Genomic DNA, 24,279 nt, shown 5'->3' on the forward strand with positions numbered 1-24,279 from the left:
AAATTTGGCCTATGTTGACCTTTTGACCTCAATAATAATTGGTCGTTGAAGTCGGTGACCAGTTATGCAAATCCTGTTCAAAATTAAAATCAATCGGTTGAAAATTGAGGATTTTAGAAATTCGGGCAATGTTGACCTTTTTGGCCAATATTGACCTCAAAAATAGTTGGTGGTTGGTTTCAGTAAGCTGATATGCAAATCCTATTCAGATTTCAAGTCAATCGGATGAAAATTGAGGATTTTAGAATTTAAAAAAAGCAGTTGACCTTTTGGCCTATGTTGACCTTTTGGCCTATGTTGATCTCAAAAATAGTTGGTGGTTGAATTGAGTTCTTCATATGAAAATCCTATTCAAATTTCAAGTCAATCGGATGAAAATTGAGGATTTTAGAAATTTGAAAAAGAGTGGTTGAACTTTGGCCTATGTTGACCTTTTGACCTCAAATATATAGGATTTTGTCGGACCACAAACTCAACCATTTGGTGAGGTTTTGTGAAGATCGGTTTGAAATTGTGACGTGTAGGCAAGTATAAGTGAGCAGACACACACACACACACACACACACACACACACACACACACACACACACACGCACACGCACACACAAACACACAAATCGGAGTGATCAACATACTTGGGATTTATTTTTTATTTTTTTTGCCAAGTAATGAATAGCTGCGCCACGCGTAAGGAAATCTAGTATCCAGCCATGCATATTAACTTTGTCGCGTCTGTGTTTGCAGGCCCATCGACTCAACAACATCTTTCTGGAGGATTTTGTAAGATCTCGTATCCCATCATTGGATGGGCGATAATGTCCCAACGGTCTCGGTCTCTGTCTCTGTGGATTTTAACCCAAAAGTGGACTCACGGTTGTCAACCTGTGGGTCTTGGTGTGCAAGTACCTTCCTTGCGCCTTCAAGCTGCACCCTAATCTTCCTTGTGGATTACACCCAAAATGTTGGTATTGTGTGTAATCATTGTTCGATTACACAAATTGTACGATATGATCAATAAGTCCTTGCCTCGACAAAAAAGAGTTGCCGACAGTGGTGAATGATGTATTAGTTTTTTAATTGCCCATAATCTTCTCTGTGCAGTTCACTTTGTATGTTCTAATTATTGTCTTCAACGTCAACATCGATTAACTTTCCAACATAGAATCTTATAAAATGCAGATGGAGGTGGGGATTGAGCATTCCAAATATTGAATCGTGATTGGTAGCCATAGCAACGCGGAACTTGTAAACCTTATCTTTGTCCTGCTGAAACAGCTTGCAATGTTTTAACTTTGCTTGCCTCTTCCTCTGATTACATTATGCAGTCAGGCCTGTGTAATACAGTCCTGCGATGTTGCTTCCATGTTCTGAATAATGAACTTTCTTCACAACTTTCTTTTCTTCACAATGAACTTTTGGACTTCCGTTTCCGGTCTTGCTGGCGAGGGTTTGTTTATTCTCAGCTCTCCATGCTATCCATCGAAATCGAAGTTAAGTAATTGTTCCCATTTGTATTTTCGTTGTAACTATTTATTTTATGGTGTATATATTGTCTCCCGACGAAGATTTTCGGTGCAAATCTTTCATACCTGTATTGAAAATCGTGTTAATTCGGGTCGTGTTTTGAGGCCTTGTAGTTGTACAGCGAACACTGTACAACCTTGAGGCTTTGTTTTTCTCTCAGCGGTCCGTGTTTTTGTGATCCAATAACTTTCGTTCTCTGTTTTCCCAATCTTTTCACCCCATAGCCCTCTTCCTTGTGTAAATCATAATCACAACTCAAAAAAATCCAAAAAAAAAAACATTTCCTTCTCTGTTCTCATTCGTTTATTCATTCTTATTCGTTCGTTCGTTCGTTCTTCGACCACGTGTTTCTCCCCCATTTCCCCAGATAGATTGTCAAATTTCAACTCGTTATTTTATCGTCCATGCGTTATTGTTTTGATTATAGTTACTTTTGGTTTGAATTTCCTGTAACTTGTAATTATTTAATCGTGTTCTGCTCCTCGTGTGCGGCCTTGTAGTTGTACCCCCGTCAGTGTTTGTTATCTTAATCGTGTTTTGCTTGGCTCTTAGTTTTTTTCCCTTCTACCCCGAACATAATACTCTGTCTAACGTTCTAAATCCCCACCTCCCCCCCCCCCCCAAAAACCAAACAAACAAAAAAAAAAACCAAACACATTTATTTTCCTTTCTCCACGTGTACTGTTGACTCATCCTGTATTTTCTGTCCAGGTGTGCTGTTCGCCCCGCCCCCATTAACTCCTTGCCATCCACCGTTTGCCCTTCACGTGACTCGTGGTGGTCCCTCTCGGCTCTCCCCCCGTTGGTATTTTTGTGCACATAAGATTGTTCACGGTTCTGTTTAAATATTATTTAAATATGTATAACCTTTCCCCTTCAGTGTTTTACTCGGTGGTATTTTACAACACGCTGTTTTTCTTCCTATTTAAAAGGCTTTTCTCAATTTCCTCTCCAACTCATTCCACCTCAAAAAAAAGAAATTCAATATCTTATACGTCTCCCTCACTACATGGTCTAAATTCACATTCATTCCATCCCTCCTCCATCATTCTGAACCGGATTGCTAACTTGAAAATCACAACAAACCCAATTTGTCTTCAATGTTCGTCTTTCATTAATCATCCACTTTCTAAACTCCCCTCTTGCCCCTCCCATCCAAATCCCTCCCCTTGCACCTACACTCCTAAACTCCCCCCTTGCCCCGCCACTCTTAAACTCCCCCCCTACCCCTCCACTCCTGAACTCCCCCCTTGCCCTTCCACTCCTGAACTCCCCCCTTGCCCTTCCCCTCCTAAACTCCCCCCTCACTCCTCCCCTTCAAAACTCCCCCCCAACCCCTCCCATTCAAATCTCCCCCCATACCATTCCTCTCCAATTCTCCCTCCTCTCCCCTCCTCCTCAAAGCTGCCTCCTCCCCACTTCGTCTCCCTTCTATCTCATACCTCCACCCCCCCCCAACCTTCTTCTTTCCTCTGCCCCCCCTCAAACAACCCCTCACTGTGCCTCATCCCTTCACCTTCAAACCTTTCATCCTCCTCATCCTTCCCTTTCTTGGAACTCTTCTGCAATCGCTGACACACTAACAACTGCTCTCCCTACCTCCCCCTCTCATCCTTCATCTTACCCTACTCCTCCCCTCCCCTGTCCTGTACCCGATGCTCCCCCTCTCTCTTCATTAACGGTATGGACCTCAAACATCCGGGGCCTTCGCTCAAACCTGACTGATCTCTCCATACAGGTTGCTTCTGGCAATCCAGACTTGATCTGCTTAACAGAGACTTTCCTCCTTCAAGATGTCTCCGATTCCTTAATATCTCTTCCTGGTTACTCCCTCCTCCGGTATGATAGACCTGAGCCTCGGCCTGGTGGTGGGGTGGCTATCTTTATCAAAAACTCTCTTCCTCACTCTCCTTGCACTGCCCTCTCTCCTCCTCACCCCCAGGAGTACCTCTGGCTACGGCTTCCTCTCCGCTCCCACCTTTTGTTCATATGTGTTCTGTACCGTCCCCCAAACAGTGATGACTCCATCTACATTTCACTGTCTGACAACATGGACCAACTTCTATCCACTCATCCCAACTCTCTCTTCCTCATATGTGGTGACTTCAATTGTCATCATGCCACCTGGTTGGGTGTGGGTTCCTCTCTCACCAGTCATGGCACCTCAGCAAAGGACTTCTGTGACTCACTGGGATTGACACAATCTGTCAATTTCCCGACCCGGATCTCAGCCAATGGAGTATCTTCTCTTCTAGACTTGGTTATGACTAACTTCCCTGCTAATGTCTGCTGCTCTTCTTCTGCTCCAATCGGTTCTTCTGATCATGTGCTTGTCAAAGTGGACATCTCTCTGGCCATTCTCAGAGAGCCTCCTCAGCGTCGACGAGTCTGGCATTTCACTCAGGCCGACTGGGACGGTCTTCAAGCAGCCATCAATCGTCTGGATTGGTCTCCCATCTCCACTGCCTCTGACATCAATTCTTCCTGGGAATTCTTCCAAAGCAAACTGATCTCTCTCATGCACAGATTTATCCCATCTCGCCTTCAGTTGTCTTACCCTTCCTCCCGTCCATGGTACACTGAATCTTGTGGTGAGGCAGTTGCCCTGAAACAACTTGCCTTTGCCTCTTGGAAGGCTAATCCAACTGAAGGAAATCTCAGTTCCTTCCACCAAGCTCGGAACAAGTGTGTGTCTACCCTCAGGAGTGCCAGGAAGCACTATCTCTCCTCACTCAAGAATGAACTCTCAAACCTGTCTCCTTCCTCCAAATCCTGGTGGCGTCTGGTCAAATCCGTTTCTGGTGTTTGTTCCCCCTCCATCCCCTCCCTTACCTCAAATGGCCACACAGTTGACATCGCACGTGACAAAGCCGAATGCCTCAACTCTGTGTTTGCCTCAAAATCCTTAGTCCCAAACCCATCTCTCTCTGTTCCCACCTTTCCCAGTCGAACCAAACTGCTCCTGGACTCTGTGACCTTCTCTCCTGACAAGGTGGAGGAGTTTTTGTCAAACCTCGACTCTGATTCTGCAACTGGACCAGATGGCATCAGCCCACGGGTCCTAAAATCCTGCTCTGCCGCTCTATCTCACCCTCTCTCTGTTCTTTTCACCCTATCCTTTGCTCAAGGTCATCTGCCAGCATCCTGGAAATCAGCAAACATTACCGCTTTACACAAAAAAGGTGCAAAAACAGATCCTTGCAACTACAGACCAATCAGCCTGCTCCCAATTATCAGCAAAGTCATGGAATCCATCATTGCTTCGGATATGAAATCTTTCCTCTTCTCCAATGGCTTGATCTCTGATCATCAATTTGGTTTCAGACCAGGTCACTCTACTCTGGACATGCTGCTTCTGCTGTCTCAACAATGGATGGAGGTCCTCAATGCCAAACAGGAAATCAGAGCTGTCTCCCTTGACATATCACGTGCCTTCAATACGGTCTGGCACCCAGCTCTGCTCACCAAACTCTCCTCCTATGGTATCCATGGAAATCTCCATGCATGGCTTGCGGACTTCCTCTCTGGTCGTAGTCAACGTGTGGCCCTGAATGGATTTCTCTCATCTCCCCTTCCCGTTCAGGCTGGAGTTCCTCAAGGCAGTGTGCTGGGCCCTGTGCTTTTTCTGGTCTTTATCAATGATCTCTCCGACTCTCTGGAAAATCCTCTGTATCTCTTTGCTGATGACTCCACTCTCTGCCGCTCCATTCCTCTTCCCTCAGATCGGCAGTCTGCAGCCTCCTCACTCTCTGAAGACCTGGACAAAATCACAGACTGGTCAAACATGTGGAACATGTCTTTCAATCCTGACAAATCTCACACTCTTACTATGTCTCTCCGAAAAGATCGACTGGACAACCCTCCCATCTACTTTCTCAACAATCCTCTCCAAGAAGTTCTGTCGCTCAAGCTTTTGGGTCTCACCATCTGCCATGATCTTTCTTGGGAAAACCACATTTCCAAGCTGGCCTCCAAAGCCAGTCGCCGACTGGGCATCCTCCGTCGTGCGAAGTCCTTCCTAGGCACACCTGAGCTCCTCACCACATACAAGGCTTTCATCCGCAGCTCAATGGAATACTGTTCTCCCCTATGGGCTGGTGCTCCTGCCTCACACCTGGCTCGGCTTCACGCTGTTGAATCCAAAGCTTTCAGAATCATTGGAATCTCCCGCGATGAAGCTATCTCTGAGGGCCTTTCACTCACTCACCGCAGGCAGGTAGGTGGTCTTTCTGTCTTCTACCGACTCCTCTCCGGCCTTGCTCCCCCAGCTCTCTCTGTGCTCTGTCCCCCAAATATTCCTACAGGTCGCACAAGATCTGCCAGCAACCCTCTGATGGTTAAACTGCCGAAATCTCGGCTCTCTGCTCACCTTCACTCTTTCATTCCTCTTTTCTCCCGCCTCTGGAACAAACTCCCACACTCACTTCAATCACACTCCTCCCTCCAGGTCTTCAAAACAGCTGTTCACCACCATCTCTTATCTTCCCCCATCCAAAACCTTGATCTTTTCTACCCCCACTAATTCACCCCAGATCCACCTTGTTTGAAATTCCAACTTCTTTCCTGGAAGTCTTGGCAGTGTCCATATGTTTTATACCTCTCCCACCCCCCCCCTTCCCATGCCCTCCCCCTACGAAATACAATACAAAAATACAAATACAAAATACAAAAATACAATACAAAACAAAAAAAAAAAAAAAAAACCCAGAAATGGGTTGGCAGGATAGCCTGGAGGGTAAGTGCACTTGCTTTTGAGCGGTCTCGCGTGGGATGGAATCTCGACGAAACCATAAACGGTCAAACTGTCACCATTTAATACAGCATAGGCCTGATGGGCCAAAATGGCTTTGTCTCGTGTTAAAGTTCCTTGTTTGTAATTGTTCGAACACATAACCCTGCTGTTTCGTATGCAGGGCAAGCCCTCAATGTAACTATCTGAGTGCCATGCCTGAGGACATTTTTTTCTTTTTCTTTTATTACTTGCAAAATCGAAGATTTTTCAAGTATATTGGTTGGTCTTGTGCGTTATTCTCTCTTTCTATCTGTCTGTCTGTTTGTTACTTGGCAAAACAATTTTTTTTGACAAGTATGTTGATCACTCCGGTTTGTGTGTTTGTGTGTGTGATTGTCTGTCCGCTCACTTATACTTGCCTACAGGTCACAATTTTAAACCGATCTTCACGAAACTTCACCAAATGGTAGAGTTCATGGTCCGACAAAATCCTATTTATTTTTGATGTCAAAATGTCAACATAGGCCAAAGGTCAACCACTTTTTCCAAATTTCTAAAATCCTCAATTTTCATCCGATTGACTTGAAATTTGAATTGGGTTTTCATAAAAGATAATTGAATTCAACCACCAACTATTTTTGAGATCAACATAGGCCAAAAGGTCAACATAGGCCAAAAGGTCAACATAGGCCAAAGGTCAACATAGGCCAAAGGTCAACAACCATTTAAAGTTGCTAAAATCCTCAATTTTCATCCGATTTACTTGAAATTTGAATAGGATTTGTATATAAGAGCTTACCGAAACCAACCACCAACTATTCTTGAGGTCAACATAGGCCAAAAGGTCAACCTCGGCCAAATTTATAAAATTGTCAATTTTGGTCCGATTAACTTAAAATTTGAAGACGATTTGCATATCAGGTCACATAATTCAACCACCAATTATTTGTGAGGTCAAAAGGATGCTCTAACGAGTGCCATTCTACTTTGTTCTCTTTTGCCAAGTGTCGCTCTACGAGTGATTTTTCATCTGTCTGTCTGTATTTCAGTCACCTTCAGGTCACAATTTTAAACCGATCTTCACCAAACTTCACAAAATGGTAGAGTTGATCATAAGCAAGATGGCTATTGTTTTAGGGGTCAAAATGTCAATAGTTCAAATTAGGCCAAATGTCACCAACTTTGTCGAATTTCTAAAATCCACAATTTTTATCAGATTAACTTGATATTTTAAGAGGATTTGCATATCTCGACACTGAATTCAACCACCAAGTGTTTATGAGGTCAACATAGGCCAAAAGGTCAACATAGGCCAAATTTTTAAAATCCTCAATTTTCATCTGATTGACTTGAAATTTGAAGAGGATTTGCATATCTGGTCACTAAATTCAACCACAAGGTATTTTGGAGGTCAACATGGGCCAAATTTCTAAAATCCTCAATTTTCATCCGATTAACTTGTAATTTGAAAGAGGATTTGCATATCTGGTCAATTAATTTAATCACCAATTATATTTTCAGTGAACATAGGCCACCCTGGTGTTGGCTTAGCGGTTAGGGTGCCGGCTTGGGATCCAAGGGTCCTGGGTTCGAATCCCGGTCGATCGCTGAATTAACGCCAGGGGGGTTGACTCACTGACTCAGCCTGTCATCCTTCCGAGGTCGGCAAATTGAGTACCAGCTTGCTGGGATGAATGATCCCGGCGTGTACCCCGGTTTAGAATAGGTACACCGTATCCCTGCGCATCGTAAGAGCGTGACCAAGGGTTGGCGTCAGGAAGGGCATCCGGCCATAAAAACATTGCCTCAAACAGGGAACCATGATTGTCATGGGTTCCACAAGGCTAACCCCCACTCTAGCGGGGGAAATGGCCCTAAAAAACGATCATTCATTCATAGGCCAAAAGGTCAATATCGGCCAGATTGCTAAAATCCTCAATTTTCATCCGATTGAGTTGAAATTTTAAGAGGATTTGCATATCTGGACACTGGATTCAACAACTAAGTACTTTTGAGGTCAACATAGGCCAAGAGGTCAATATAGGCCAAATTTCCAAAATCCTCAATTTTCATCTGACTTGAGATTTGAAGAGGATTTGCATACCAGGTCACTGAATCCAACCAAGTATTTTCGGTCAACATAGGATAGATTTCTAAAATGCTCAATTTTCATCTGATTGACTTGAAATTTGAAGCGGATTTGCATATCTGGTCACTGAATTCCACCACCAAGTATTTTAGGTCAACATAGGCCAGATTTCTCAAATCCTCAATTTTCATCTGATTGACTTGAAAATTTAACAGCATTTGCAGAGTACCTCACTGAATTGGGAAACCAACTATTTTTAGGTCAAAAGGTCAACTCAAGGTGAAACTTCTAAAATCATCAATATTCATTTGAAAAATCGTCACTTTTCATCCTATTAACCCGAGCTTTGATCAAGATCGTCAATTTTAATCATAATGAAATGGACAATGTGATGGATCAATGGCATCTTTTTGGAGGGGGGGTGGGGTGAGGGGTGCATTTTGCAAGTTTTGTGCTACGTCTTCTTGTTTATTTATCTAGGGCTCATAGTGGAGCATGCACACCAACATGCACACTTGGGAGGAATTTCCTTCTCCCCTTGGATGCCAAATGTTCCTATGGTTTTAAAGAATAGGCAAGTTATCGCCGGACAACAACAACATGCATTCTAAAGGCCATTTTCCCTACTAGAGCGGGGGTTAGCCTTGCAGTCCCCATGACAATCTTCTCCATTTTGCCCTATTTTCTGCATCTCCCCTTGTTAACCCCCTTACCCGCATTTCTTCTTCCACCATCTTTAGCCAAGTCTTTCTCGGTCTTCCCCGTCCTCGACTTCCTTCTACATTCATTTCCATCACTCTTCTCAACCAGTCACTTTCATCCTTCCTCAACACATGACCAAACCATCTCAACCTGTTCCTCCTCACAGCATCAATCACAGGCTCTATTCCCATCATCTTTCGCAATTCATCATTTGTCTTCCTCTCTCTCAACGATACTCTGCACATCTGTCGAACCATTCGCATTTCCACCCTTCGTTGCTGCTTTACGTTCATTACCCATGTCTCGCTCCCATAAATCATAACCCTTCTCACACATGCAGCATACACCTTTCCCTTCAGCTTCAACGACACTCCCCTCATCATCAGCGCGCCACTCAGTTCCCGAAACTTCTTCCATGCACATCTCACTCTAGCAACCGTTGCCGAGTCTGATCCACCTTCTCCATTCAGCATGTCTCCGAGGTAGCAAAATGTTTTCACACCTTCCAGCTTCACACCATCTCCAAGATCCAACTCAACATTTCCTCCATCTGCAGCTCCCTCTGTGCCACACCTTGCATTTGAATGTAGCTGCCACACTGGTTAATGACCCTCTCAGACCACTACATTTTTGATGAACCCACTCAGCGCACATTGTACATTGAATGGAGTTCACTCCGACACCCTTCCTACACACAGCACAGGTCCACTTCCCAGTTCTTTCCACCTCACCACATGCTTTACCACTTGCCATCACCTTTGTTTTTCCGATATTCACCTTCAGACCTTTCGTCTCCATACATTCCTTCCACGTGTTCATCTTTTCCTTCAGTCCATCCATACTTTCCGCAATCAACACCAGATCATCTGCATACAACAACTCCCACGGTAAACCCTCCTTTACGTTCTGAGCCAGCACCTCCATCACAGCTACAAATAGTAGTGGACTTAGTACCGACCCCTGATGCACTCCCACCTTCACCTCAAACTCACCACTGTTCCCGTCCTTCGTCCTTACAGCTGTGCGCGCTCTTTTGTACATTGCCATCACTACTCTGATCAACCATTCCTCCACTCCTAACTTCCTCAATGCCCATGTCAATACTTTGCGTGGAAAGTTATCACCGGTCAAGTTATCGCCGGAACCATAATCAAATTGTAAATTTCTCTCAATACCTTCAGTTGAACGTCAGGTTTGGCCATGCAATTCATGAATGACTTTGACCAAAAACGTTCCTCTGTGAAGCCCACAATAAATTGTATATAATTGAAGTGGTATATAGTAGTCTCTTTATGCCAGAAAGCTGTCAATCGTTTTTGGGAGAGGGGATGGGGAGGGGTGGAGGGAGGTTGTTGTTGCCACTACACCGTCTAAACTTTGGTTTTGCAATCGAGGGAGGATCTCATGTTTGTTTAATCGTTGCAAATTTGGTGAGATTTTTTTGATTTCATTGGTGCTGGTACCAGTGTATCTCTCATTCTGGCCAGATTGTTGGTTTATGTTTCCACATGAATGGTGTGTGTGTGTGTGTGTGTGTGTGTGTGTGTGTGTGTGTGTGTGTGTGTGTGTGTGTGTGTGTGTGTGTGTGTGTGTGTGTGTGTGTGTGTGTGTGTGTGTGTGTGTGTGTGTGTGTTTTGCTAATTGTCTTAATATAAGCTCTGCAGGCATTATACCCACCCCCTAACAACCTTATTAATTTGTCATATGTCGCATGACTTAAATTTACATATTTAAAATAAAGGTACCACGAAACATGGTATGCACGTCTTGACTCATGGATTATGTCTTTCTTTCAAAGATGCATGATAACGCCTCTCAGCTCTTGCATTTGCTTTTCTAATTTTGTGTCCAAAATGTTTTCAAACCCGGAGAGTTACTTGGGAGTCTCGGTGTGCATAACGAAACCCCCCCCCCCAGCCCCCCCCTCCCCCACACCCCTTGTGGATTTTCTTGTGTTCTGCTTTGGGTGTAATGACTGAGAGCTAGCTATTTCACAAAATTGTCATCAACTCACCATTTCCATCTATACTTTCATTTTAATGTTCTAGTAGTCTAGGACTCTAGATGGACACCTTAATACCTGCTTTTTTGTGTCCATGGGAATTTTTTGTGGTGGAATTCTGCGAATGCATAATTTGAAAGCATTCTATTTGACTGCTATTTTGGCGAACAAAGGTCACAGGCAGAGAAAAGTCTTCGAATAAATAATCAGTCAGATTACAATAGGGAATCGACCTGCGGGTAAAGGACTGCAGGAAGGCCCCAACAGCTTTCTTAGTCTTTTATCTTTGAACTTGCGGCAGAGCGCCTTGGTGAGGATCTTTGTATTGTCTAAGACATAATTTATATTGTCTTTAATTAATTAATTGTTAATTAATTAATTTATTATTATATTAATTAATTACTTTTATTATTATTATTATTTATTTATTCTTTTTTTTTGTATACAAGACCGAGGCTCGTGAAAGAGCTAACATTAATCACACAAAAAGTGAAACCGACACATAAAACACAAAATAAGGGGAGCAGTAGACAAGATGGGTGGAGAGGGGGGGAAGGACACAAACACAATATTTGAGAGCAGGGACATCGGGAGAACTGTGGGAGTGAGAGGGCTTGGGGGGAGGGGGAGGTTGGAGAGGTATAAAACATATGGACACTGCAAGGACTTCCAGGAAAGAAGTTGGAATTTCAAAAAAGTGTATCTGGGCTGAATTAGCGGTGGTAGAAAAGATCAAGGTTTTGGATGGGGGAAGATAAGAGATGGTGGTGAACAGCTGTTTTAAAGAACTGGATGGAGGAGTGGGATAGAAGGGAGTGGGGGAGTTTGTTCCAGAGGCGGGAGAAAAGGGGAATGAAAGAGTGAAGGTGAGCAGATAGCCTAGATTTTGGTAGTTTAACCATAAGAGTTTAACCAAACTCCCTCACTCTCTTCAATCCCACTCCACCCTCCAGGTCTTTAAAACAGCTGTTCACCACCATCTCCTATCTTCCCCCATCCAAAACCTTGATCTTTTCTATCCCTGCTAATTTCACCCCAATTCCACTTTTTTGAAATACCAACTTCTGTCCTGGAGGTCCTTGGTGTCCTTGTGTTTTATACTTCTCCCACCCCCCCCCTCCCCTTCCCACGCCTCCTCCCCCCAAGCCCTCTCCCTCCCACACATCTCCCTGCTCTTAAATGTTGTGTGCTCTCAAGTGTTTGTGTGCTTCCCCTTCTCTTGTCTTCCGCTCCCTCTTTTTATATATTTTGTTTGTCTGGTTGATTTGTTTGTGAAGTAAATGTCAGCTCTTTCACGAGCCTCGATTCAGTATGCAAAAAAGAAAAAAAAAAGAAGAAAAAAAAAAGGTTGCTGGCAGATCTTGTGCGACCTGAAGCAATATTTGGGGGACAGAGCACAGAGAGAGCTGGGGGAGCAAGGCCGGAGAGGAGTAGGTAGAAGACAAAGACCACCAACCTGCCTGCGGTGTGAGAGTGAAAGGCCCTCAGAATCAGCTTCATCGCAGGAGATTCCAATGATTCTGAAAGCTTTGGTTTCAACAGCGTGAAGCCGAGCTAGGTGTGAGGCAGGAGCACCGGCCCAGAGGGGGGAACGGTATTCCATTGAGCTGTGGATGAAAGCCTTGTATGTGGTGAGGAGCTCAGGTGTGCCAAGGAAGGACTTCGCACGACGGAGGATGCCCAGTCGGCGACTGGCTTTAGAGGCCAGCTGGGAAATGTGGTTTTCCCAAGAAAGATCATGGCATATAGTGAGACCCAAAAGCTTGATCGACAGAACTTCTTGGAGAGGATTGTTGAGAAAGTAGATGGGAGGGTTTTCCAATCGGTCTTTTCGGAGAGACATAGTAAGAGTTTGAGATTTGTCAGGATTGAAAGACATGGTCCACTTGTTTGACCAGTCTGTGATTTTGTCCAGGTCTGCAGAGAGTGAGGAGGCTGCAGACTGCCGATCTGAGGGATGAGGAATGGAGCGGCAGAGATCGGAGTCATCAGCAAAGAGATAGAGAGGATTTTCCAGAGAGTCGGAGAGATCATTGATGAAGACCAGAAAAAGCACAGGGCCCAGAACACTACCTTGGGGAACTCCAGCCAGAACAGGAAGGGGAGTTGAGAGAAATCCATTTAGGGCCACACGTTGACTAAGACCAGAGAGGAAGTCCGCAAGCCATGCGTGGAGATTTCCATGGATACCATGGGAGGAGAGTTTGGTGAGCAGAGCTGGGTGCCAGACCGTATCGAAGGCACGTGATATGTCAAGGGAGACAGCTCTGATGTCCTGTTTGGCATTGAGAACCTCCATCCATTGTTGAGACAGCAGAAGCAACATGTCCAGAGTAGAATGACCTGGTCTGAATCCAAATTGATGATCGGAGATCAAGCCATTGGAGAAGAGGAAGGATTTGATATCCAAAGCAATGATTGATTCCATGACCTTGCTGATTATTGGGAGCAGGCTGATTGGTCTGTAGTTGCAAAGATCTGTTTTTGCACATTTTTGTGTAAAGCGGTAATGTTTGCTGATTTCCAATATGCTGGCAGATGACCTTGAGCAAAATAGAGGTTGAAAAGAACAGAGAGATGGTGAGGTAGAGCGGAAGAGCAGGATTTTACGACCCGTGGGCTGATGCCGTCTGGTCCAGTTGCAGAATCAGAGTCGAGGTTTGACAAAAACTCCTCCACCTTGTCAGGAGAGAAGGACACAGAGTCCAGGAGCAGTTGGGTTCGACTGGGTAAGGTGGGAACAGAAAGAGATGGGTTTGGGACATAAGATTTTGAGGCAAACACAGAGTTGAGGCATTCGGCTTTGTCAAGTGCGGTGTCAACTGTGTAGCCATTTGAAGTAAGGGAGGGGATGGAGGGGGAACAAACACCAGAAACGGATTTGACCAGACGATTTGAAATATTATTATTAATAATAGTTATTTATTAATTAATTGTTAATTTGTATTGTTTGTATTGTCTTTGTATTGTTTGGAAGAGTGTAAATGTTGTTTAAATTTTGTATATATATATATAATGCAAATTTGTTTGCGCTGTTGAGTGAAGGTTAAGTGCAAACTTGTTTGCGGAAATGAACAAGCATTGGTGTGACTGTGAAGATGGATGACTTAGGTTTTTTTTGTTTGTTTGTTTGTTTTTGTCTATACAAGATCGAGGCTCATGGAAGTGTAAAAAAGGCAACAAACTGACAATGAGGATGGTGGGATGCAACTTTGACAGCAGAAAATATCCTCGGTAGGGATTGGAGGGGTGCCTGGGTGGGGTGTAATGATTGTTCACAATCTTCCTGAAGTTTTTGGGGTATGAATGGGATTGTTTTTGCATCATCTCCAGAAGGCAGTTCCACCACATGAAAAAACAAGGACAAAATAGTTCAGGTGTGCAGTAAGCCTGGATTTTTGGAGTTTAACCATGATGTGGTTGCTGGAAGCATGCATTCCACCCTGGAAGATTTCAGAGGAGAGGCTGAGGGTTGAGTGAACTAGACAAGAGGAGAGGCGTGGAAAAAAGAGAGAGGTCACCAAAATTTCTGCAATGTGTCAACCGCAGCTCAATGGAATACTGTTCTCCCCTATGGGCTGGTGCTCCTGCCTCACACCTGGCTCGGCTTCACGCTGTTGAATCCAACGCTTTCAGAATCATTGGAATCTCCCGCGATGAAGCTACCTCTGAGGGCCTTTCACTCACTCACCGCAGGCAGGTATGTGGTCTTTCTGTCTTCTACCGACTCCTCTCTGGCCTTGCTCCCCCAGCTCTCTCTGTGCTCTGTCCTCCAAATATTCCTACAGGTCGCACAAGATCTGCCAGCCACCCTCTGATGGTTAAACTGCCGAAATATCGGCTCTCTGCTCACCTTCACTCTTTCATTCCTCTTTTCTCCCGCCTCTGGAACAAACTCCCACACTCACTTCAATCACACTCCTCCCTCCAGGTCTTTAAAACAGCTGTTCACCACCATCTCTTATCTTCCCCCATCCAAAACCTTGATCTTTTCTACCCCCACTAATTCACCCCAGATCCACCTTGTTTGAAATTCCAACTTCTTTCCTGGAAGTCCTGGCAGTGTCCATATGTTTTATACCTCTCCCACCCCCCCCCCTTCCACCCCCCCTTCCACCCCCCCTTCCACTCCCCCTTCCATGCCTCCCCCCCAAAGCCCTCTTCCTCCCACAGTTCTCTCGATGTCTCCATGTCTCTTGGTCCCTGCTCTCAAATGTTGTGTTTGTGTCCTTCCCCCTCTCTCCCCATCTTGTCTACCGCTCCCGATGTTATTTGTTTTATGTGTCTGTTTGTCTTTCTGTGTGACTAATGTTCGCTCTTTCACGAGCCTCGATCTTGTATACAAAAAAAAAACGTGTTGTGCTTTGGTCTCATTTTGAGAGATTCCAACAATGTTGAGAACTTTGGATTTCACAGAAAACAGGAAAGACAGATGTGATGCTCGGGGTCCAGCCTATAAGGGAGGGCATTACTCCATTGAGCTATGGACAGAGGACCTGCCAGCTGGGAGCACCGAATTTTTTTTTTCTGAAGAAGGACTTTGAACGACTGAAGATGCCCATTTTCTGGCCCGCTTTGGATGTGAGCCTTCCTTTTATGTTTGGCCCAGTAGAGGTCGGTACTGATGGTGAGTCCTCAAAATTCAAGAGACTGAACCTCTTCCACTGCGTGAGCAAATAAATAGCTTTAATGATGAAAAATAGCAAATGAAAGAGTAATGGAATATGAAGCCGATGGTGAGGTTGTACACATATAGTGTTAAAGACCATTTGCTTCTCTTTTTGGATCATTGAAAGAATCTCTCGAAGTGGTTATCTATCTATATTATAAAGCAGGAGTGTCCGTCTGTCTGTCCGTCCTCAAACTAATCCCTTAGTTTTGGGGATAGCCCTGCCAAACCTTCTGTTTAGCATTTTGGGGTCCCAGCTGGTGCCTTAAGAGGGGTGGGAGGTTTCACAAATTATTCGATACAATTATGATTTTGAGTTTCCACCCATACGAAACTGCTCCCGATCTCGAATGAACACAACCATGGGTTCGGCATTCACCTTTTTTTTTGCCCAAGTGTTACGTGCTCCTCCGAGCCCCGAGAGGAGTCACGGCAGAAAGATGTGTTATTCTGTATGTCAAAGATCAGTGGTGAAACCACACCAATTGTTACCAACCAACAAGTATTGTATTAAGATCACACAAGAATAACAGTACAACAACAATAGTAATCAATTGTACAACCCATATATATATATATATTTCCTATGATGGTACCATCAGGTTCGTACAATATAACTCACTTTGCTCCAAGTGAGTGAAAAGAAGAACATTCCCCAATGTCTCTATTCCGGCTTCAAGCCAAAGTCGATCCTCTCCAGCGATCGTCAGAACGATGTCTAATCGAGATCAGAATCCCGTTCGGATGACAGTCACAGTCACGTGGCCAAAGCTGCGCAAAGGTGCCCTCAAGGCGACTGGGAAATCACACCTTCGGGTATGGACGTTCCACGGCTCCCACTCGGCGAACCGCAGATTTCCAACTCAAAAGCCACATTGCACACATACACACACCAGATTATCGTCTGAATGCAGTGAAAATGGTTTGAAGCGAAGTGAAAAACCTTGAGCGAAGCGCAAAGCGCGCGAGTCAAAATGGCCAACGGCCCGTTCTCGAGGCGTAACGGCACTCTGATGATTCTCTCCGGAATCAACCACAAAACCTGTCACGCAGGTTTATCTGTCACAGCGATGACAACTCTGTCGCAGGAATCCCTTTCCCGGGAAACCCAAAGTTCACACGTGACCCTCGTTCGTCAATCGTTCGCTCCAGACCTCGAAGCAGCTAGGCTTCTTCTCCGACTCGCTCGCTCCGCCTCCTCTCCCTCTTCTTCCTCTTCGTCGTAGTCCGGTTCCGGTTTCATTTAAAACATTAACTTTTTTACCTTTTGAAAATAGTAATATCTATTTCCCTTCAACGACAACAATAATAGTACATGGAATCAAAAATGTTTACAGTGGATGAAAACCAAAACAACGGAAGTGACGAATCCGTAACACCAAGTCATTCACGAACTGTCTGTCCATGCCTGGTGTTCAACTGAAGGTGTCACAGGAATATGGTTTGGTTTGGCATTCGCTGTTTCCGCATTGTCTGTTCCATAACATTACTCGTTACTTCACAGCAGAGATTCAAGAATGGTGGATTGAACTCCAAGGGCATTTTTGCTGGAATTTGTCCTGTTTTATTCGTATTGTCCCTCGCTACATCTGTAAAAGTTCCGTCTTTCCATCTCCCCTTCTCCTGCTCAAGATTTTTTGTGAAGGAGAGAAAAGTTTTCTTGCCTTCATATTTTTAGCTTTTGGCTGAAATTTTTGTTTCAAATGATTGACAGAGTACATGAACATGAAGCCACCCCGGGGAGCAGCTGTGCGATCTCGTTGCCCAAGTCAACTGTCTGACATTGTATTGTCGTTCCTGTAGGATATCTACAAGTGGAGGCATCAAATCGTTTCAATGGCACCCCCTCCCCTCCAGATCTGATTTTTTTTTTTTTTTTTTTTGCCAATTGTTACTAATTGCACGTGACATTTCACAGCCAATCGGAGACAATTATCAATCTCTGAGGGAGGTTAGTTTCCTTTTAATTTCAGAATTATTGGCAGATTGGCCTGTTAGTGTTCCCATTCATCTGAACCATTGATTTGTGATGCAGGAAAATCCCATTTCAAATCTCCTCTACAGATGTTTACATCCATTGTCCACTCATGTCATTTTAGTTCATATAAAGTACACTGATGTCTACTAATGTCTTTCTGAATGTAATGTATGTACAAGCTCCTCCACGAGCCTTGGATCACTGAAAATAAATGCTAAAGACCTAAACGGTGTTGCTCTGTCGTGAATGATACCAAGGAGGGGTATTGCTCACAATGCAATGGTATGTAGGAAAGACGAGATTACTTTCTTTACCTTCACGGTGTTACCTGAAAGTTGAGATCATTCATTGAACAATACCTAACAATACTCGAGTGATTAGTAGTTCAGGTTTGTGTTTGATCAATGTACATGGCTCTACTGTGTAGAAACGGTGCTGCTTTTTAAAGCACATGCAGTAAATGGCAATGGGAATCGAGTTTTTCAGCTCCGCTACCGAAGGTGAATGGAGGTTATGTTTTCACCCCTGTCTGTTTGTGTGTCTGTGAGCAGGTTATCTCAAAAAGTTATGGAAGGATTCGGATGAAATTTGGTGGAGAGGTTGGGTGTGTGATGAGGACAAATAGATTCGATTTTGGTGAATATCCGGATTCAGATCAGAGAAGTTATTATTTTTTTAAGTGAGTCTTCACCATTGAGTGATTATGGCCAAAAAAATTATATAGCATGATATTTCAAAACGTTGTGGACGAATGATAACACCAGGTGGATGAGTTGGTTGGGTAACAAGAACAAGCCGATTCGATTTTGGTTCAGGTCCGAATCCAGATCCGGCCTATCGGTGAGATACAAAACGTAAACTGTTCCACCTGGTGTAGGTATGCTCTCGGCCGAATGTCGTTCTATCGAGTGTTATTTAATTTCTGTACTCCTTTTATTTCAATATTTCAATAATTTCAACAGTGGTGAGTTTGAGGTGAAGGTGGGAGTGCATCAGGGGTCGGTACTAAGTCCACTACTATTTGTAGCTGTGATGGAGGTGCTGGCTCGGAACGTAAAGGATGGTTTACCGTGGGAGTTGTTGTATGCAGATGATCTGGTGTTGATTGTAGAAAGTATGGATGGACTGAAGGAGAAGATGAACAAGTGGAAGGAATGTATGGAGACGAAAGGTCTGAAGGTGAATATCGGAAAAACAAAGGTGATGGCAAGTGGTAAAGCATGTGGTGAGGTGGAAAGAACTGGGAAGTGGCCATGTGCTATGTGCAGGAAGGGTGTCGGAGTGAACTCAATTCAATGTACAATGTGCGCTGAGTGGGTTAATCAAAAATGTAGTGGTCTGAGAGGGTCATTAACCAGTGTGGCAGCTACATTCAAATGCAAGGTGTGCACAGAGGGAGCTGCAGATGGAGGAAATGTTGAGTTGGATCTTGGAGACGGCGTGAAGCTGGAAGGTGTGAAAACATTTTGTTACCTAGGAGACATGCTGAATGGAGAAGGTGGATCAGACTCGGCAACGGTTGCTCGAGTGAGATGTGCATGAAATAAGTTTCGGGAACTGAGTGGCGCGCTGACGAGGAGGGGAGTGTCTTTGAAGCTGAAGGGAAAGGTGTATGCTGCATGTGTGAGAAGTGTTTTGATTTATGGGAGCGAGACATGGGTAATGAACGTAGAGCAGCAACGAAGGCTGGAAAGGGTGGAAATGCGAATGGTTCGGTGGATGTGCGGAGTATCGTTGAGAGAGAGGAAGCCAAATGATGAATTGCGAAAGATGATGCGAATAGAGCCTGTGATGGATGCTGTGAAGAGAAACAGTTTGAGATGGTTTGGTCATGTGTTGAGGAAGGATGAAAGTGACTGGTTGAGAAGAATGATGGAAATGAATGTGGAAGGAAGTAGAGGACGGGGAAGACCGAGGAAGACCTGGCTAAAGATGGTCGAAGAAGAAATGCGGGCCAGGGGGTTAACAAGGGGAGATGCAGAAAATAGGGCAAAATGGAGAACATTGTCATGGGGCCCGCAAGGCTAACCCCCGCTCTTGCAGGGAAAATGGCCTTTGAAAATGCCTGTTGTTGTTGTTTTATTTCAATATTGCACTCGAAGGTGTTTCGATCATTCCCAGGTAGCAAGCTTGCGTTTAAATTGTCTAGTCTAGATGTGTTTGATACCCGACTTGACTGTACACCATCGGATTGGTGTTGTGCAGAAAGACCTTGCACAGCAGAATGCGCAGTACCTCGGATGGACAGTAAGTCGGGTGTGTTTTGCAAAGAGTTGGCCATGGTGATCCGGGACCCTGAACAATTCCAAATCCCTGCCCTGACTGATGCTTGCAAAGGCAATGACAAACCTCCCAGTGTATCCCTTACCATGAATTTTGGCAGCACCCATGCCTCAGAATGAGCTTGGGACTCGATCTCCTCCAACCTGGCCACGGTCGATAGTCTCGGATAATGCCTTTGACACTTGCATACCCTAATTTGACACTTTTTTTTTTTTTAAGGAGTGCAAGTCTCCATTTTTGCCAGTGCTGATGGGATGTTTTCAAAATAAAATTGTAAATTCCAACCTAGTCTATGGTGAGATAAGATATAATTTCAAGTGCCCATTAAATAAAATAAAATCCAGTGCACGGGCGTTCATTTGGAAATTTAAACTACATGACCACTTTCATTGAATCGATGTTTAAATGTTTAATTTAATTTGATGTGATGTCGGTGTGATGGGCCCAAATCCCTTTTCTTTTGTTCACGTTTTTTTTCGTTTCTGTATTCTTTGCATGTCTCGGACATGGGATAGTTTTGACATTGGCATGATTATATGGATTCGCAGCAGGTGGCGCTCTAAGCTAATGATTGTATTTTAAAGTCATGTACATTGGATGACTAGACAGTTCTCCAAGAATGTGGCAACAATGAATAACTCATGCCTTTACCTTAAGCACAATGATTTTTTGGTCATTAAAAAATAGAGTTCTTCATAGAACACCTTACCAACCACAGTCGTGATAAAAAAAGGACATGGGAAGGGTCTTTTAAACTCGTTCTTTGCCTTTCCGAGCACTATCGCTTCAAATCCGAGCACGATCGAAGCGGGCAAACACACTTCAAATTTTAGCTCTTATACGAGCCTCGATCTTGTGTACCAAAAATAAAATAATAATAATCTATATTTTCTACATGCCCAATTTTGTGTGGATCTCGATATTCACAAAGGCTGAGAGTAAGCAGTAAATCTGATTGGTCGATATTGATAGAAAAACACAATAGTTTGTCCAAGTACTGCTAAACGGTAGGTTTTTGAAAGTGCCAATAAGCCGATTTGTGTTCTGCAGTGTTCAAATGTAGAATTGAATTGACATAAAACAAGCTTTTAAAGGCTGTTTAACAAAATAAAAACTTCAGAAGTTCAGTTTCTTTTACACCACCTTATCTAACACATTACACATTCATTCATTCATTCATTCATTCATGCCTGTCGTTTGTCTCCATTACGACGTACCTAAAAACAGTAAGTTTCTTGTTTGGAATGATTTTCAATTTTCATTGATTGCCAGACAGGCAGACAGAGCAAAAAAAAAAAAAAAAGAAGAATGTCATGCATAGCATGATACTTGTGAAATCCCTAAAATAAGTAGTTGGCCTATGATGACCTCAAAAATAATTGGTGTTGAATTCAGTGACCTGGTATGAAAATCCTCTTCAAATTTCAACTTGATTGGATGAAAATTGAGGATTTTTGAAATTTGCCTATGTTGACCTTTTGGCCTATGTTGATCTCAAAAATACTGGGTGGTTGAATTTATTTGACGAGATATGCAAATCCTCTTCAAATTTCAAGTTAATTGGATGAAAATTGAGGATTTTTGAAATTTGACAAAGTTGGTGACCTTTGGCCTTTGTTGACCTTTTGACCCCAAACACAACAGGCTTCTTGCTTCTGACCAACTCTACCATTTGGTGAAGTTTCGTGAAAATCGGTTGAAAATTTTGACCTCGAGGCGACTGACATACATACAGACAGACAAACAGACAGAATAACTCAATACCAGGGTCTGGCACCCTGCCCTGCTCACCAAACTCTCCTCGTATGGTATCCATGGAAACCTCTACGCTTGGTTTGCTGACTTCCTTTCTGGTTCCAGTCAGCGTGTGGCCCTGAATGGAATTCTCTCTTCTCCCCTTCCTGTTCAGGCTGGAGTTCCCCAAGGCAGTGTTCTGGGCCCTGTGCTTTTTCTGGTCTTCATCAATGATCTCTCCAACTCTCTGGAAAATCCTCTCTATCTCTTTGCTGATGACTCCACTCTCTGCCGCTCCATATCCCAACCCTTAGATCGGCAGGCATCAGCCTCTTCACTCTCTGCAGACCTGGACAATATCACAAACTGGTCAAACAAGTGGAACATGTCTTTCAATCCTGACAAATCTCACACTCTTACTTTGTCTCTCCGAAAAGACCGTCTGGAAAACCCTCCCATCTACTTTCTGAACAATCCTCTTGAAGAAGTTCTGTCAATCAAGCTTTTGGTTCTTGCTATCTGCCATGATCTTTCCTGGGAAAAACACATTTCCAAGCTGGCCTCCAAAGTCAGTCGCCATCTGGGCATCCTCCGTCGTGCGAAGTCCTTCCTGAGCTCCTCGCTACCTTCCTGAGCGCCTCGCTACATGCAAAGCTTTCATCTGCAGCTCAATGGAATACTGCTCTCCCCTCTGGGCTGGTGCTCCTGCCTCACACCTAGCTCAGCTTCACGCGGTTGAAACCAAAGCTTTCAGAATCATTGGAATCTCCGGTGATGAAGCTGATTCTGACGGCCTTTCTCTCTCACCGCAGGCAGGTTGGTGGTCTTTCTGTCTTCTACTGAATCCTCTCTGGCCTTGCTCCCCCAGCTCTGTCTGTGCTCTGTCCCCCAAATATTCCTGCAGGACGCACATGATCTGCCAGCAACCCTCTTCTGGTGAAACTGCCAAAATCAAGACTCTCTGCTCACCTTCACTCCTTCATTCCTCTTTTCTCCCACCTCTGGACAAACTCCCACACTCTCTTCAATCCCTCTCCTCCCTCCATGTCTTTATTACAGCTGTTCACCACCATCTCTTATCTTCCCCCATCCAAAACCTTGATCTTTTCTACCCCCGTTAAAACACCCCAAATCCGCCTCTTTAAATCCCCAACTTCTTTCCTGAAATTCCTCGAAGTGTTTATTTGCTTTATTCCACATACCCCTCCCTGCTCCGCCAGCCCTCCCCCTTCCACAGAGAGTTGTGCGTGTGTTCTTCCCTCTCTCCCCCTCTTGTCTCCGGCTCCCTTCATTGCATGTTTTATGTGTCTGTGGATGTTTTCATGTTCAATGTGTTAGCTCTTACACGAGCCTCGATTCTGTATACAAAAAACAAAAAAACGACCAATATACTTGAAAAATGTTTGATTTTCGCAAGTAAAAAAGAATAGAGCAATGCGACTGTGTCACCAATATGCCTACACGTAGTCCATCCTCGTGACATTGGGTAGATGCCCTCGGTCACTGTCCTAAAAATAACGAAGTTTGGTTTAAATCCCTTCAGCTGTTTTAGGAGGGGTTTCACATCGATGGGTGAATCAGAGAAGGAATTTTAAAAAACATCTTTCAAGCTAATATGGCTGCCAAAGCACGTGACATATGACGTCAAAAATGTACACTCTGCATATGTATGGGTAGGGGATCACGTTTGTGACGTTTCTTGTTGATCGGATGAGGTCGTTTTTCTATCCAACATGGCTGCCAAACCACGTGACCTACGACGTAATCATTTCAAACTATATGCAACAATGGTGTTGGATGATATTTGTAAATTTCGCATCGATAGGGTAAGCCGTTTCAGAGATATAATTTGTTAATATTTTCCTTCAATCCAATATAGCTGCCAAACCGATTTATTTAATATTTCAATACTGTACAAATGGGTCGTAGATCATGTGCATGCAATTTCAGATTTTTAGGATAAGGCATTCGATTAAAACATTTATGGCTGGTATACCACTTCACCGATGATGTCATCATTATCATGCTTTTGTTCCCCATTGGAAGTTCTTGACAATGTGCCAAGTTTCAAATTTTTCCATTCAGCGGTTTCCGCGAAATATTTTTTTCATTGTTTGCATTTAATCCAAGATGGCTGCCATACCACGTGACTTATGGCGTCACAATTGTAAAAACATTCTGCATAGGTGTCACTCCTACCTTGAAAGTTTTGTCGCAATCGGACATGTGGTTGGTGAGAAAAACGAAGTTTAGTCCGGACGTACGGACGGACGGACAACCCGAGAACATAATGCCTCCGTCCGGCCAGCTTCGGGGGCGGAGGCATAAAAATACATTGCTGTTCTGTGCGCATACGCGATTGGCCCGAGATTGCGTACAATTTGCCAATTTCAGAGCGAAAGTACTGCTAAACTGCAGTTTCATGTTCCGATTTGTCTTCTCCATTGTTCAAATGTATAGAATTTAATTGCAATTTTAAGTAGTTCCTCGATCATAGGAATAGACTGATGGACAGACAAAGTGAACCAATTGCTTCATCCCACTTTTTCCTTCTGCGTGCTCGGGT

The 24,279-nt window shown here is 44.0% G+C and overlaps 1 protein-coding gene across 1 annotated transcript in view; it reads left to right on the plus strand.

Moving 5' to 3' along the window:
• The window catches only part of ERCC1 (ERCC excision repair 1, endonuclease non-catalytic subunit), a 52,544-nt gene extending 51,250 nt beyond the window's left edge, over positions 1 to 1,294 (plus strand). Inside the window, exon 9 of the mRNA XM_078778802.1 lies at positions 745 to 1,294. Within this exon, the coding sequence (XP_078634928.1) occupies positions 745 to 816 (72 nt within the window). The 3' untranslated portion in view covers positions 817 to 1,294. The remainder of the gene's footprint in view (positions 1 to 744) is intronic.
• The last annotated feature ends 22,985 nt before the right edge of the window (positions 1,295 to 24,279 follow it).

Source organism: Myxine glutinosa, chromosome 5 (assembly GCF_964187855.1).
Source record: "Myxine glutinosa chromosome 5, kmMyxGlut1.1, whole genome shotgun sequence".
Taxonomy (NCBI): Eukaryota; Metazoa; Chordata; class Myxini; order Myxiniformes; family Myxinidae; genus Myxine; species Myxine glutinosa.